Raw genomic sequence first — 16015 nt, 5'->3', positions numbered from 1 at the left:
ATCGAAATCATTGAAAACTAGGGCTACTTACAATGAAGGAAAACATTTCAAGTCTTTTATTCCCTAAATATTAAGGAAAAGCTATACCATGGCATAAACAGGTTCATTAATAAAGTTAATGAGTTCATTAACTTATCAAACATGAGAATTTTACAGACTGAGTGGCTGGTTCTCCATCTCTTTCGGGATGACATTTAACTCCTCAGCCTGGTTTGTCATGAGATTGACTTCCTAACCTATTCTCAGCCACAGAACTTCTTCCATCCAGTGGTTCTGAAGAAACTCCTTTCTGTTTCTTTGCTGTGGGACGCCCTCACAATGCTCTCCAGGGCTCTGCCGTGCTATGGCTGCCTTTGCCCGAAACATCTTCCTACCCTTCCCCTGTTCTCTGTTGGTTCTTATCTCAAGTATTATTTAATTCTGGAGGCTGAGGGTCCAAAGTCAAGGTGTTAGCTGGTTTTGCCTTCTGATGAGAGCTATCTTCAGCTTCTTTCTAAAGGCTGATTGGGGCCAGAAAACACTTTTGAGAGGCTCCTTCTTGAGGTCATTGGGGTTGGAAGAATTCTTCCATACAGAGGCCTCCAGAGGTGAGACAGGAGCTCTGATGGGTGCATGGGAGCCTTGGAAGCCTCAGACATGGGACTGGGAAGCTGAGCTCAGTGTCCGAGTCCTGAGAGCTTAGTCCTGTGAGTTCAGGGAAGTCCCTGACTTTAGGTAAACACATGGCTTAGACAAGGAACATATTTGGGTGACCAGGGTGGGAAGAATGAAGGCCACAGTGCCCTCTCTGATTAATCTAGACTTGAGTGTCTGGACCATGGAACTTGTGCATAGACTTTGAGGAGCAGCAGTTCATATCTAGGGAGTAGTCCATCCTGACTCCAGTGGGTGGAGGTTTGGAGGACGAAAACTCAGTCTAGAGAGAAATAAAGGAATGGGCCCTAGTGTTGTAAGTTACCTCTCTATTAAAAAGTTCAGCAGATGGGGCTGTGGTGGTTGCCTTTATTCCACCCTAGACTTTGAATTGCTTTGAGCAGGGACTGGGTTTTTGTGTTTCCTTTCTTCCAACCCCAGTGCCTGCACGCCTCTGGGCCCTGATAAACGTTTGTTGAATGATAGTGAATTTAGACGCCTCATTTTAGAGTCGAAGGTTCTGTATGGTAGATTTTTCCTTTACCACAAACTGAAAAATTGCATCTTAGTACAATTCCTACGTAATTACTAAAATCAATAATTTACGTATAAGAATAAATCCTTTCTTAGGAGGTTCAAATAAGGCCACAAAATCGGCAAGAAATGAAAGCTCTGAGTGTAATACCTCAGATTTTGGGTGCGCGAAAATGGTGAACTATCAGAATTTCCTTTATTTGCTTTTAATTTCTGGTACACTAAGTGTCAGCTTATTCATGCCACTTGGGATAATTTCTCCTCCATCCTTTTTCTTATCGTGTGAGTCAGATTTGGAAAGAAGACATATATTTTGCATTAACCAGGAGGCTTTGCCCAGCGTTTGATCAGGAGGGAGGATCCGCTGGTCCAATGACAAGGGTGTTCCTGGCACCTAGGAGCGCCCGTGTTGGGGCAGGGATCCCTGCCGGCGGTTTTGGGTTCTGCAGTGGGAACGAGCAGCGTCTGCGAGGAGGACGCCCCGGGACTAGGGCCGCGCTGGTGAAGGCGGGGCAGCCGAGGGGCGTGGGAGAGCAGGCAGAAGTGGGGTGCTTGGATCGCTTTCCCGCGATCGAGCACCCGGCGCGGCCGCCGCGGAGCCGAGGGGCAGGCTCGGGCAGCTCCCCAGCGGCTCCCGCGGTGATAAAACTTGAGAAATAACTAGGAGGGGCGGCTCAGCCTCTTCGGAGTCCAATCCCGTCTCAGGAGCGAACACGCTCCCGGGCAGGCAAGCCTGGAAGAAGCCCGGGCCACTTAGAGACGAGCAGCGGAGAGAAGCGCACCCGGACGCCGCTGCACCTCGGCGGGCGCTGGCCTCTCGCATCCCGCCTGGCGCCCGCATCCTTCTCCCCGCCCAGCGCCCCGATGGCCGCCGCCGGGCCCCGGAGCTCCCTGCGCGGAGCCCTCTGCAGGCAGCTGCTGCTGACCCTCGTGGTGAGTGGGGCCCGGGAGGGGTGGGGCGCAGCCAGTCACCAGGAGCCGGGATGGGGCAGAGGATGGATCTGCTCTGGTACCGCGGGGCTAGCGGTAGGGGCGAAATGAAGGACCGAAAGGTGACATCTGCGGCTCAGCTCAGTCCGGCGGGGCAGGGACGAGCCAGATTCGCGCCCCGGCGGCGGGTGGGTGGGTGTGTGGGTGAGTGGATTAGGGTAGGAAACGAGTCCTGGTGGGAGGTTCGGGACCGAGGATTTGGGGAGATGTTCGATTGTTTGTTTTACGGGTCGCGCTCCCGCCTCGCTGCGCTCTCTCAGGCGCCGTAGCGGGTGGGTCGGGGCGGGGGTCTGCACTCTTTCCTCGCTCCAGGGGCCGGTGATGGTGGTTGGGACGGGTTTGGGTGGAGAAGGAAGAAGAGTATTCGTTTAGGTATTTGAGGATCCTGAGTGAGCAAAAACCTGAGACGTGAAATGCGGTTCTAGGTGCGGCCTCCACCGCAGGGTCACCTGGGATGGGGAGGTTGGTAAGTGGAGGGGCTGGAGCGGGGCCCCTGGATCCTGGCGTGCTTACCGTTGAGAAACGGCTTCCAGGCTTTGCCTGGGCTAAAGGACATTCGGCGGCTCACCCGGGCGGTCCACCCCCGCGAGCCACCTGGGCCGGGGGCGGAGTGTGCTCGGGGCGCGAGGGGGTGGCCTGCTGGATTAGGGCTGGGGTTTGGGGTCGATGGTGTGATGGAGGAGCAGGGGTGGTGTAGAGGAGAGAGAATCCAGGCTGGGAGGAGTGCTAGGGTAGGCGTGGGGTTGGGTGGAACTTTGTCCCGCTCCAGGGAGGACTGCGCAAGCCCAGAGCCCAACCTGGGGCCTGTGGAGCCTGGGAAACCGGCGACCCAGGACCAGATCCACCCGGATAGGAAGTTAGGGACGATCCTCGGAGAACTTGGGAAAATATAGCAAAAAATCGGGAACTCTGACGGTGCGATTACGCGCGCGGGCGCTTCAGGCGAGACCAGGGCTGCATTCCGGCTGTGCTGTGGAAAGGAGCCGCAGACCCGCGGCCTACCTGCTACCAAAGATGCGCGTGGGGTCCGGAGGAGAGAGGAGCAGTCCAGCCTGGGAGCAGGTCGTCCTTGACTACGGATTCTTGCTGCTCCTCCGCCCTCAAACAGGGCGAATGCTTGCAAGCTTTGTCCTCTCTTTGAAACAGCGCGTTGTGAACAATGGATTGGTAGTTAGGATCTAAGATATATTTATGGCCAAGGGATTGTACAACTGAGCGCGTCGACCCGTCACAAAATGTCTGAGCTGATGAAATGACTATTTACAAATGGGAACTGCTCCCAAAGTGTGTTCTTTTTGTGATATATTTGAAAGCGTTTCCAGCTAATACGTTTTAAAAGCGTGAATTTAGTGTTTTGCGTTTTCCCTGCGAAAGGAATTCGGGAACGGGGAGAAGCAACTGCGGAGGTGCTGTGTTCCCAAGATTTCCCGAGTGTTCGCTGGAGGGGAGGGCGTGGGGTTCGAGGAGCTGTCCGGATGGATGGCAGGCAGTGGGGGTGGGGGTGCTGGGGCGTGGCAAGGCAAGAAGGTGCCTGTGTATCTAAATAGAGAGCATCAACTCTAGCGTATGGTTTACTCCTTTAGGATTATTTTAAATTTTAAACAGAATTTTCTAAAGTTTAGATTAAACGGTCTAACTGGAGACTTGAACACTAGAGAGGGCATATAGAGAACAATTTCTTTCATCCACAATCTCTAGTTTGCAGACACCTTCAATTTCTCTCCAGATGGGTAAATAAAAACTTCTGTTGACCATCCTATGTCTGTACTTCCTTTTGACTCTCATGACTCTCCACGCTTCAGTATAATATTAACGGCATCACATTTTAGAAATGCAGTTTTCATTTTATGGATGCCTTGATGGATCTCTCAAAGACAATTCCTTGTTGGAAGCAAGAGCTCTTCAAAGCGAGTCTTTAACACAGAACTGAGACTTTTAACATGCTAGCCTTCCCACTGAGCTGCCTCGTAGGTTGTGGGATCTTCCCTTCTGCACTTTTCTCCTTCTGAATCTGCCTCCTTTCCCCACCCTTCTATCCTCAGTACACTCTAAACTGCTAATTAACTACAATTCCTAATCATCCTCCCACTCACATATACAAAGCAAGGGGCGGGGGGAGAAAGAAAGTAACAGCACTATGCCATGATTGTTGAAAGCACTGAGTGTCTCTTAAAATGTTTCTCCTCTTAATGTCACAGAAATTGTTAGGAATGGTGGAAACAAACTTGTACGAGTTCAGTTGCTCAGATGTCTTCTGCCCTGTTACAAATAATGAGACCATTTTATGTGTGAGTTTAATATTGTTCTCCATATCAAATCCACTGTGGGAACTATATTATGTAATCTATTACATGTTATAAATGGTGTGTACTTGAACAGGGTTAATCTATCATTTTGCTAAAAGGGCTCTTCAAAAGGACTTGAAGTAGCATTTTCCTTTATAGCATAACTTGCTTTTCCCCTTGGAGTATGTGGCATTGTGCCCATAATCTATGTTGACAAATGGGCATTCTATCTGCTCAGATTTTACAGCATTAAATCCTGAGAATAATGTGGCTCCTTTACCAGGCTTTTTTTGTTATTGTTCATGATAACATTTGACATATTCACCTTTTTAAAATAAAAACGAGTACAATAATTCCTATTATCTTTTGCATCAGTGAAAAAAAAATGCCTAGGACAAATAAAGGAAATAAATGAGAACTAGTTTATTTCAAAATCATGAGCTTAAGGAAGTCAGAGTTGGAGCATGTTCGTATCAGCGTATCATCTATCACCTACCTTCTTCAAAGGGGTTATTGGTGCGCATATTGAGGTACAGCTAGACCCTGCAGCACCTTCTGAGTCACTAAATACATGTAAGCCCTGCACATTTTTTGGTCCTGTTGTAATCCCTGTGGCAGTTGCCATTCCATATATGGTATTCCTGGTGACCTGCAGCTAATCGTACTTTCCATAGAACTAGAATTCTGTCGAACTAGAATTCCATCTTACAGAGCTTGCTTAGAAAGCAATTCAGTAGAATCATCAAATTGCTGAGAATACAGAGAGGTAAATCTTACAATTCGAGGTGGTAAGAACTTGGAAGGTAAGATCTCCATCTTGAAGTCTTCATGGGAGAAATGATGAATTGAAAATTCCATAATCATTTTGCTCAGTCAAAAGGATCGCCTTTATTTTTCAGATATTCAATAAATTTCTGTTCTTTGGCTTATTTTTCCTGTCTTGAAAAAGGTGTCATTTTAGAAAGCCTATTTTGGGTACTCACTCTAAAACTGAACCACTGCACAAACGTGAAACACTTGCAAGTATGCTTTTAGGTTTCAGTCTCCCTTTGGCATTAGATAGTTCTATCAGGATTTAATGATTTGCATGATAAGGGTTCTATCATACAATTAATAAAATTTGGATGGTCCTGTAAAAAGAAACAAAGCAACTAATTTTTCCCTGACTATAATAGATAACACTTTATATTATCATTTAAAAAAATTTAATTTGTTACATTTTAATTTAAAGTTGCTTGCAACACTAGGTCTTATAAATCAGATATTTCAAGTTGTCCTGGAGGGTTCTTCATTAAAAGAGATTATTTTATAACTCAAACAGTCAATCCATAACTCATTAATATTAAAAAAATGTTTTTTTATGCTGTAATTTCTTTTTACTGGGCAGTCATCTATACAAAAATTATTTTAAAAATAACTTTAAAAGTCATTAGTTCATCTTACTAATCTAATGGTAGCTTTATAATTTTTGCTTTATTTTTAGTAATGCATCCAATCCCCATAAACATAGTATCAAGTTTCTTTATAATTCAAGAAGCATAGCATGACTGAAATCTGTATATGAATATCATCCCTTTCAATATCCATCCCTCATATTAATGAATTAATTGTGCATTCTTTCTATCTTCACACAGCAATGAAGGTGAATGAGCTACTGCTATATATTGAGCATGGATACATTTCACAAACATAATCTGAGCAAAGAAAGCAAGTTGCATACCATTCGCATACGACTACATACATTTAAAGCCCCAAATTGGCAAAAGAAACCAATCTTCTTTGTGGATCTGTATACGTGGGATAAAATTAAGCAGAAATGGGGAAGTAAATGATTAACAAAATGAATCCATTAGTGGTTACCTGAGCTTAGAGGGGTTGAGGGATGGGAAGAAAATGGAACTGGGGAGAGGTATATAGGGACTTTGAAAATAATCGTAATAAACAAGCAATAGAGAAGCTCAACAAAAGCACAGCGTTATCATTATTAGCTAAGAAAGGAAGAGCTATTTGGTGATGGTTCTGGATCAGCTGGCTATCCATATGGCAAAAGATGAGTTCCAGGTAGTGTGGGGTCTTTCACGTAGCTAATCTGTAGCTGGCAAATGGCAGTTAGATTTATTTCCTTTAAATTCTTAACCTCGTTCATTTTTGCTTTTATGTATTTTTTTTATTTGTCTGATTTCTGTGCTTGTTAGGACCTCCAGCAGAATGCTGGACACAAGCAGCTATAGTGGCCGTCGTGGATTTGTTTCTGACTTTAAGGAGAATGCTTTTACCACCTCAGCGTTAATTATGAATTTGTTTCTTTCTTTAATTTTTGTTAAGTACACTTCATTATGTAAAGAAAGTCCATTCCCTTGTACTCCTAGTTTGCTAATAATTTTTATAGCAATAAATATAATTTCCCACTTATTTTGAAGTGAACATATAGTTTTTCTCTCTCAATATATTATGATGTTAAAATACAAGAATAGATTTTCTAGTGTGAAACCGTCTTTTTATTCCTGGCATAAACCTTAGCCTTGAACATGATATGTCTTGAAATACATTATTGATTTGGTTTGCTGCTACTTATTTCAATATTTCAAATATATCTCCATCAGTGAGATCAGCCTATTACTTTTCAACTTCATACGATCCTCACATCCTCATAAAATGAATTAAGGAGTTGCAGTTTCTTCTGTTCTTTGAAACACTTTATGTAAGGCAGAGATGATCTGTTTCATATAATTATGGAAGAATTTACCTATCACATGTCTGGGCTTGATGGATATGAGGGTGTGTGTGTTTGGAGACATTTGGCTTCTAATTCAATATCCTTAATGGTTATAAGCCTATTTTGATTTTGTATACCTCCTTGAGTCAACAGTTATTTTTGTAGAAAATTGCTTATTTTGCCCCTTTTCAAATTAAGTGGAATAATATATTAACATTATCTGTTTTTAAAATATCTGTCCTTTCCATAACTGTGGCTCTTTTTATTCCTAATATTGTTTTATCTGTGCCTTCTCTATTTTTTCCTTGCTCAATCGTAGCAGGTTGTCTATACTTTCAAATCTATTATTGTATTTTAACATAATCACCCATATGGCAAAAGATTAAATAGCTACAGTGAATCACACACAAAATACCATTCCAGATGGGTAAAAGACTTAAAAGTTGGAAGTAACTTTATAATTTTTAGAAGAAAATGTTGGATAATACATTTATGACAGGGCAGAGGGAAAGTTCTCAATACATAAAAGTATAGACCAGAAGAAATGATTTAAAACATTGACTACCTTAAAAAACTAAAGGAAATGATTAATAAATTTGACTACTTCAAAACTGAAGCACTGTTTATCAAAAAGGTACCACAAGAAGAGGGAAAAAGCAACCCACATAGACCTACAAGTGAAAAATAATTAAAAATGGACAAACAGTACAAAAATGTTTAAGGGAGAGGAATAGACAAGTTTTGGTGTGGACACGGGTTTTCATTTCTCATGGGCAGGAGTGGAATTGCTGGATTATATGTTAAGTTTATGTTTAACGTTTTAAGAAACCGCCAAACTGTGTGCCAAAGTTGTACCATTTCACATTTCTACCAGCAATGCATGGGGGTTCTGCCTTCTCCAGATCATCATCAATACATGTTATGTTCTGTCTTGTTTATTTTGGCTCTCCTACTGGGTCTCTCATTGTGCTACAGGTTGGCATTTCCCTAATGCTTAATGATGGTGGGCATCCTTCCTTCTGCTTGTTGGCCATCTGTGTAACTTCTCTGGGTACTGGCTGTTCAAATCCTTTTAAAATTTTAAGTATACAATACAGTATTCTTAACTTCAGGTACCATGCTAGCCAATAAATCTATAAAACTTATTTATCTTGCATATCTGAAACTTTGTCCTCTGTTCTACATTGTATTAATATGACCATTTCCCCCCTAGGTCTTCAGTTTAGCTTGTGAAGCCTGCAAAAAGGTGAAATTTAATATACCTTCCCAACTAGAGGCAGACAAGTTGGTTGGCCGAGGTGAGAAATTTTGAAACAGTGCTTTTTAAAACAAAAATTTAGTTTACCTATGCTGGAAAGAGCATGTTATCCAGTCTTTGGAATTAGCCTGAATCTATTTATAATTAGATACAAATCAAGATAATTTTAAATATATGTTTTTTTAATAACTCTATAGAATTCTGTGGTTGATTCTAATGCAGATGTTCTAGTCATTTATGTTTTAACAGTTTAAAAATTACATAAAGAATTCCCTGTAGAATACTGTCTTTCATTCCCCTAGGACTCTGGGCATTGAGAGTCACAGATAAGGTGCTGAGAGCATCGCAGCAGTGTTTCTTTCAGGGCTACAGCTGCACTGGGAAAATAGTGAGATGCTCCACTCTCTTCTAAACTAAGCTTCATCAGCCATGCGCACCCGGAGAAGCTGGGGCACCTCCAACTTTCCCAACAGCTGGGCGGGTGGCCCCTTCTCTGTGGAACAGGGAATATTGGAGGAACACATTATGATTTTTTTTTCAGAGATAGTTTGTCCCAGGGGTATCAATTTTACTTTTTCAACAAAGTATCCCTCCCATTCCTGGGAAAGAAGAAAGAAAAGGATGGAAAGAGAAGTCTGGGAAAGAGACCAGAGGTTATCACTCTGCTAAAAATGTGAAGAGGAGAGAGTTATGTCCTCACTGCTAAAGACTTTCTCTTCTTTTTGACTTAATGTCTCCATTTATGATGGATTTGGATCAAAGTGAAAACACTGTACGTGGGTAACATATGGATCCTTTGAGATGAAATTACTTAAGTGGGCATTAGGTTATTACTTAAGTGAATATTAATGTATCAGTTTGGTTTCTGATAAAACAGATAGCTGAAGAATGAGATGGATTCCATCCTTTTGATACAGCAGTGAATCACTCCTGTGATACTTATATTTTACTACTTTTTACTTGGGAAAATTTCCTGGGAAAGAAGACCCCCACGTGGAATTTCAGTGGGGAGCCCCAGAAAGCTGGGAACAGGGTCCGGAGGAGAATTCTGGGTCCCTGGCAGGTGGGGGTCGGAGGCAGAGCGTACTAGGAGAGTGCCAATGCCAAAACACTGGTCTTCCTTCACTGACTGCCAGACTCACACACTGTGTCTCTCTTTGGACTCGTGTATAACTTCTGGCTGAAGACAGGTGTATCTGTCTTCATTGTTAAGGGAAAGTTTTGTGTGTTTATTCAGGTATGTGTGGGGGTGTCCAGTGCATCTTTGTCAGGATTGTAACAGGCACACCTCTTTAATAAGAAGATCATTTTCATAAGCCTTTTAGAAGCATATAAAGAGTTAGAACACCTTATTTAATACAAGAATACAATCAAGAATTATTATTTTTTAACTGAAAGAATTATCATTTAAAAATACATGCAGAGAGACTGGTTAAGATATTGGTAAATGCAAAGTGATTGATTTCATTCTACTTCATAAATTTGATTGATTGTATAAATTATTTTAACACCTGTTTTGTTTTGTTTTCCTTTTTGCGTGTGTTTCTACTTTACGACTTGGAAATTTTTACTTGCAGTTAATTTGAAAGAATGCCTCAGGTCTGCAGATGTCATCCACTCCAGTGACCCTGACTTCAGAGTTCAAGATGACGGGTCCATTTACACAGCCAGCACTGTTCTGTTGTCTGATGAGAAAAGATCATTCACCATACGGCTTTCTGACACCAAGAAACAGACACAGAAAGAGATTACTGTGCTCCTGGAACGTCAGAAGAAGGTATACAAAGTACATTGATACTTCCAGGCATGTTTTTCTTTTTGTTAAGTGCTTCCATTACAAATTGCAAAGAGGACAAAAGGAAAAATAATCTTCGTCTTCTTTCCCCTTCCCTTTTGTTTTCTGCTTTCCCTTCTCTCCTCCCTTGCCCCCTCCCCGCTCCCGCCCCTTTCTCTCCCTCCTCTCCCCGTCTCTCTTTCCCTCACTGGTTAAACACTGGCTTCGTTAAATCTAGTGGCACCTCCTCTGGGAAGGCTTCTTCCATCTCTAAAGTCTAACTAATTACTTTTGTATCAGTGTCAGTTTGGTTACGCCTCTGTTGCAGCGTTCAGAATTTTATTTGTGCAAACAATTTACCTGTAGCTGCTTAAGGGCATGATCCAACCCTTTCGTGCTTATAGCCTCCGTTACGCCTGACCCATAGTCAATAGGCTAAATTAATATGAAGTGCAGTAACTCCCAGTGAATAAGAGGTAGATTCCAAGTGCCACAGTGATCCTGATATTGAAATAGGATGGAAATCGTGGCGCGTGTATACACGTGAATGGTACTGGCCATCGCTCCCTGATCATTCGCTGCGCTGCTGGAGTCCTCGTTATGAGGAACGCCGTTATGAAAGTATTCACAAAAACAAAGGTTTAGGCTGGATTACAACTCATCGATGTTAAGGGTACTAACGATAAAGTTAACTTACATGACTTTAGCATTTTAATAAATGTTTCATACAATTATTTATTGATTCTCAGGAGATACAATGTCTTCTTGCTACACCATGGAATAAAGTGGAAATGACTAGAAGCTCCAAGAGAACTTTCTGCGGTGATGGAAATGTTCTGTAATCTGCACTGTGTGATATGGTTGCCCAGTATTAATGGCTACCCAGTATTAATGGCTACCGAGCACTGGGCATGTGGCTAGTGCAACTGAGGGATGGAATTGATATTTTATTTAATTCTAATTAGTTTAAAATCAAACAGTCATATATGGCTTGTAGCTACCACATTGGACAGTGCAGTTAGAGTGTTAAGGCAACAAAGAATGTGCATTGGTCTCACTCTGGTTGACCTGAGAGTATGAGGTTTTAGCACAAATAACAAGTAAGTGCTGTCTATAGATTTTTACAAAGAGGATGTGTTTTTTTTAATCTTTTTTGGGGACAGAACAGGAAGAACTAAGAGTACAGTGGTGATTTTCCTAACCTGAAAGTATGGGTAATGTTGGAAAGGAAGGTATACACAATGAAATTCTTTGGTTCATGAAAACTTTAAAATCTGGGCACACTCTTTCTTACCCTTCTAATGCAAACAAAGAGCTTGTTATCTGGTCTTTAGATTCAACGTGGAATTCCTGAGACTGAGCCTTCAGGGAGGCGTTAGGTTTTTGGGCCGTCTACTATTTGACAATGAAGTAGGCTGTGACGCTTTTGTTTATTTTTAATTTTCTTTCTCTCCATTCAGGTCCTGAGGAAAAGACATACTAATGAAACTGTTCTCAGGCGCTCCAAGAGGCGATGGGCACCGATTCCCTGCTCCATGCAAGAGAATTCCCTGGGCCCTTTCCCTTTGTTCCTTCAACAAGTAGGTTTTAAACTCTTCCTTCCTGTTGGGAGTGCTTTAAGTCCAAGAGTCTGTTTTGTTCAGGTTTAATCACTCTTTAAACATTTAAAAGTACACAGATGATTAAAGATACTCATAAAGTATAATAAAAGCAAGTAAAATGAGAAAATTACTAAAAAAACTAATAATGAGAAAAAATGGAAAATCACTAAACAACTAATAATAATGTGAGAAAGACTCTGCAGCCATTAGGTGATCTTTGTTAGTTTATTCATTCATTTAGCAGCTGGTTCTTCCTCATCCCCACGTCCCCACCATGCCCACCACCCTGACCCCTCAGTCTCTAAACTCTAGAGAGCTCCGGGGGCTCGGCTACAAACCTTGTCTCTTGTTTATCTATATTCACTTTCTCAGCGATCTCACCCAGCCTCATAGCTTGAAGCACTATGCATGCATTGGAGACTTAAGACATCCTATTTCCCACCCAAACTGTCTAATGAATATTTCCACTTGGAATTTTGGCAGACATTTCAGACTTAACAAATACAAATCAAATGTTTGGGTATTCTGCCCAAAATATCCTCCCATCTCAGTTAATGCCCGCTCCATCCCTTCAATTGTTGGGGCGTTTGATAAGGTTTTAGTTGTGGAAAGCACACTTCTTTTTAAAGAAGTAACAGATAAGAATTTACTACAGTGTATTAAAACACTTTTTAGAATTGTTGGGAAGGCTGAAGAAGCAAACTTTGGGTTGAATTTTCAGAAGTGAATCCCCGTGCAACCTGCAAGAAGGGACATACTTCTTTCTCCATGTTGGGGAAGCCAATAATTCTAGAGCCATCCTGGGGTGCCACTGCCATGGTCAGGAAGGCGCCATGGGCAAGAAACCACCGCAGACGGGAAGCTGCTCCACCAAATGCAGCTCCAGAACGATCTGAACTGCTCCAGTCAGAGTCAGCAACATGACTGACCCACTCTGTCTCTCAACATCCACAAAGTTTGTAAAAACAAAACAAAACAAACAAGCGAAAAAACTACTCAAACGTCTGCTGCTGTAGATAAAAATAAAAGCAAAAAGATGCATCACAGGATGCTAGCAAAGGCAGCAGAAGCAGCAAAAATGAGGCACCTACCTCACTTATGGCTTCCAAATCTCACGCAAGCACGCCTCCTTGTCCGTATTTAAATTCAGGACTCTCGTTTCAAGAGACCCTGCAAAAGAGAGAGTTTTGGGTTTGTGTTTATTTGAATCTTTCTAGCATCTACACTATGAGAGGACACAGTAGAAGGAGATAGATGTTGAGCCCCAATTTAATATGTCCATCCATTCTTTATAGTTAAATTTTTAATTTTGGTATTATTATCAGATCAGGGTATTAGCTGAATTTTACCAAGATCTCAAACTACAGCGGCTAAAGCATGATAGAGATTCAGTCCTCTCATGTCAAGGTGTGATCTGGGAAAGAGATTCTAATTTGTGAAATCACCAGGGACACAGGCTTCTTCCTTTTTGAGCATGGCCATCCTTGCAGGTTCAAGATGGCTCGTCGTTGTGTCTAGATGAGGGAACACACCCCTCCTCGTTCTAGAGCACAGACTGGGTCTCGTGTGGATCACTTGCATTCACATCTCAATGACCCGACCTTTTCTTGTGGCCACACCTAATGGCACGGGAGACTGAGCAATGTCTTTCTTCTGGGCAATCGTGTGCTAAGCTGTAAGTTCTAACGCTAAGGAAGAGGAGCAGAATGGACCGTGGGGGGACTGCACCCTCTGGCGTGGTGCCTTCCGTCTGTGCCCCAAGTATCCAGCCCGCTGGTGAATCCTGTTGGCTGTATCTTCAAATGACGGATCCAGAACATAACGACTTCCCACCACCCCTACTGCTGCCATGCTGGTCTAACAAACCATCATCCTTCCCCTGAATTCTTGCACTTACTTTCTAGTGTTCCCGCTTCTTCCCTTACCCAGCCACCCAAGTCTAATCTTAACAGAACACCAAGAATTATCCAGCTGCAAAATAAAGCAGGTATTGCTCTTGTCTAAATTCTCCAATGGCTCCCTGTCTGACTCCAAGCAAAAGCATCCTTGGCATCAACTCACATGATGTAGCCTTCCTCCTCATCGCCTGTGTTGTTTTCCCCTGGCTCTTGCTACTCCAACCACAATGACCTTCTTGCTCCTTGAACACTCCAGGTACAGCCCAGGTCTGGTCCCTTTGCACTTCCAGGTTCCTTTGCCAGGAAGAGTCTCCCCTGTTTATTTCCATAGCTCATCCCTTTAATTTTTGTTGATTCTCCTCCCAGAGGAACATTCTAATAGGCGTTCCTTTCGTTAGTACGTGAGAGTCTCTGTTTGCCTCGCCCCTGCCCACAATAGGCATTACTGTTCTTTTCTATCTTTGCCAAGTCAGTGGATGGGAAACTATGTCTTTTTGTTTTTAATTAGGGTTTCTTTGGTTACTACTTACACTGAACATTGTTTTCATTAAATTTGAGCAGTTAAAAAAAAAAAAAAAAAACACCTTTGGCCAAATGTTCATTACTGTTTTGTGTGTTGAAGTGGCAGAAGTGATTATTACATTATTGAAGTCATCTCTTTAAAATAAAAAAATATAGGCACATAAGCTATATTTAAAAAGCATGTAATGAAATTTTTTTTACTTTCTTCTTTTCCGTTTAGGTTCAATCTGACGCTGCGCAGCACTATACCATCTTCTATTCAATAAGTGGACCTGGAGTTGACCAAGAACCTTTAAATTTGTTTTTCATAGAAAAAGACACTGGAAATCTGTTTTGTACTCGGCCTGTGGATCGTGAAGAATATGATGTTTTTGATGTAGGAGTTTTTATTGATACACATGACTTGAAATAATTATGTTTCCTCTGCTATTCCATCTCCCCTTTTCTGTCTTCTGCACTCTCTTCTTAGAGCGTATCTTAAAGTCAAAGGAACTAGATTTTGGAATACTTGATCTGCTCTGTATCTCAACTTTTGTTAGGTAAGCCTGAAAAGAAGAAAAGAAATTTAATTGTATTTGAATATAAGTTTCAGCAAATTTCCAGGAGTTGCTTTGCTTATGAGACTCTCTCTGTCTGGTCATGGGACTGTTTCCTCTCTCCAGGACATGGCCACAGCTAACTGGAAGGGTCCTCTTCTCACTTCTGCTGTGGTTTTTTTTCCCTCCTTAAACATGTATGATCATCTGACGCCATCTGAGAACTAGATAAGGAAGTAAAAGCGGGAGACCAAACCCAAATAAGCCAGCATTCTGATATGGATAAGCTTACATCAAAGGGGGATAATTCAAATAATTTTCAGCATAATAATTCAGACAATTTTCAGTGGAATATGGTAAATGCTCTGGGGTCATGCAGTCATCCCTGTGGTGCAGGGGGACTGATTCCCTATAGGCAAGAGGGCTTCTCTTCCTACAAGAAGAGAGAGGAGATGCTGGGTATTAAACGTGACTGATGTCCACCATGTGACATTTCTGTGCTTCTGGCTAGAAAATTTTCAACTCTGGTGTAATCACATGCTGAATAGAAATACAATCTATTTGACGTTACATTGCCTTTGGTTAGCTGGCAACTGGGAAATTGTTAAATGCATATTGTTAGAAAACCACTTACAGAGATGTGACCTACAAGGTAAAACAATAAAGGGGGTTGGTAGTGACATTTTATTTAGATCATGTGGTAGGGATTTTTCCAGTTGCAATGAGTTTAATTGTTCTCCCCAGTATAACATTCTGATTATGGGGAAGATGAGAACTGTAATCCCAATCTCTACATTCACATTTAATTCCTTATTCCAATAGCCTGAGTAGCCCCTGGCTTGCTGTGCTCTGACTGAGGTTTGATTTGAAGTGTAGCCACTTCTGCGAAACACTGGATGCTCTTAACTGTAGTTAAAGTGTTTCTGCATTTGATGCTTTGATAACTAAAGAAGCACTGACTGGAAGTTTTGAAGTGAGTTCCTACTGAAAAGATTTGCAGAGAAGATTTGCAGATAAAGCACTGTGTTCTTTCTCGCTAGATTCTTTACATAAAGACTGTTGAACTTGCTTTTCACTGTTTTACAGCTGATTGCCTATGCGTCAACTCCCGATGGGTATTCAGCTGACTTACCTCTTCCGCTGCCCATCAGAGTGGAGGACGAAAATGACAACCGCCCTATTTTCACAGAGGCCATTTATAATTTTGAAGTTCCGGAAAGCAGTAGACTTGGTAAGACAACTTTTAAGAGTAAAATGTGCTGTGTTAC

General features: G+C 42.1%; 1 protein-coding gene and 1 long non-coding RNA gene across 3 annotated transcripts in view; one reads left to right on the top strand and one right to left on the bottom strand.

Moving 5' to 3' along the window:
- Nucleotides 1–1767: 1767 nt before the first annotated feature.
- DSC3 (desmocollin 3) overlaps nucleotides 1768–16015 on the top strand; it is a 36019-nt gene continuing 21771 nt past the window's right edge. For both annotated transcript variants that reach the window (XM_032467163.1, XM_032467164.1), the window contains exons 1-6: nucleotides 1768–2100; nucleotides 8372–8456; nucleotides 9994–10193; nucleotides 11651–11770; nucleotides 14432–14587; nucleotides 15834–15978. In XM_032467163.1, the coding sequence (XP_032323054.1) occupies nucleotides 2032–2100; nucleotides 8372–8456; nucleotides 9994–10193; nucleotides 11651–11770; nucleotides 14432–14587; nucleotides 15834–15978 (775 nt within the window). In that variant the 5' untranslated portion in view covers nucleotides 1768–2031. The remainder of the gene's footprint in view (nucleotides 2101–8371; nucleotides 8457–9993; nucleotides 10194–11650; nucleotides 11771–14431; nucleotides 14588–15833; nucleotides 15979–16015) is intronic.
- The window catches only part of LOC106729909, a 327331-nt gene continuing 323897 nt past the window's right edge, over nucleotides 12582–16015 (bottom strand). Inside the window, exon 4 of the long non-coding RNA XR_004314883.1 lies at nucleotides 12582–12961. This is a non-coding gene — a long non-coding RNA (uncharacterized LOC106729909). The remainder of the gene's footprint in view (nucleotides 12962–16015) is intronic.

The sequence above is a fragment of the Camelus ferus genome, chromosome 24 (assembly GCF_009834535.1).
Source record: "Camelus ferus isolate YT-003-E chromosome 24, BCGSAC_Cfer_1.0, whole genome shotgun sequence".
NCBI lineage: Eukaryota > Metazoa > Chordata > Mammalia > Artiodactyla > Camelidae > Camelus > Camelus ferus.
Note: the sequence above shows the minus strand (reverse complement) of the source record. Positions and strands in the feature narration are given on the sequence as shown.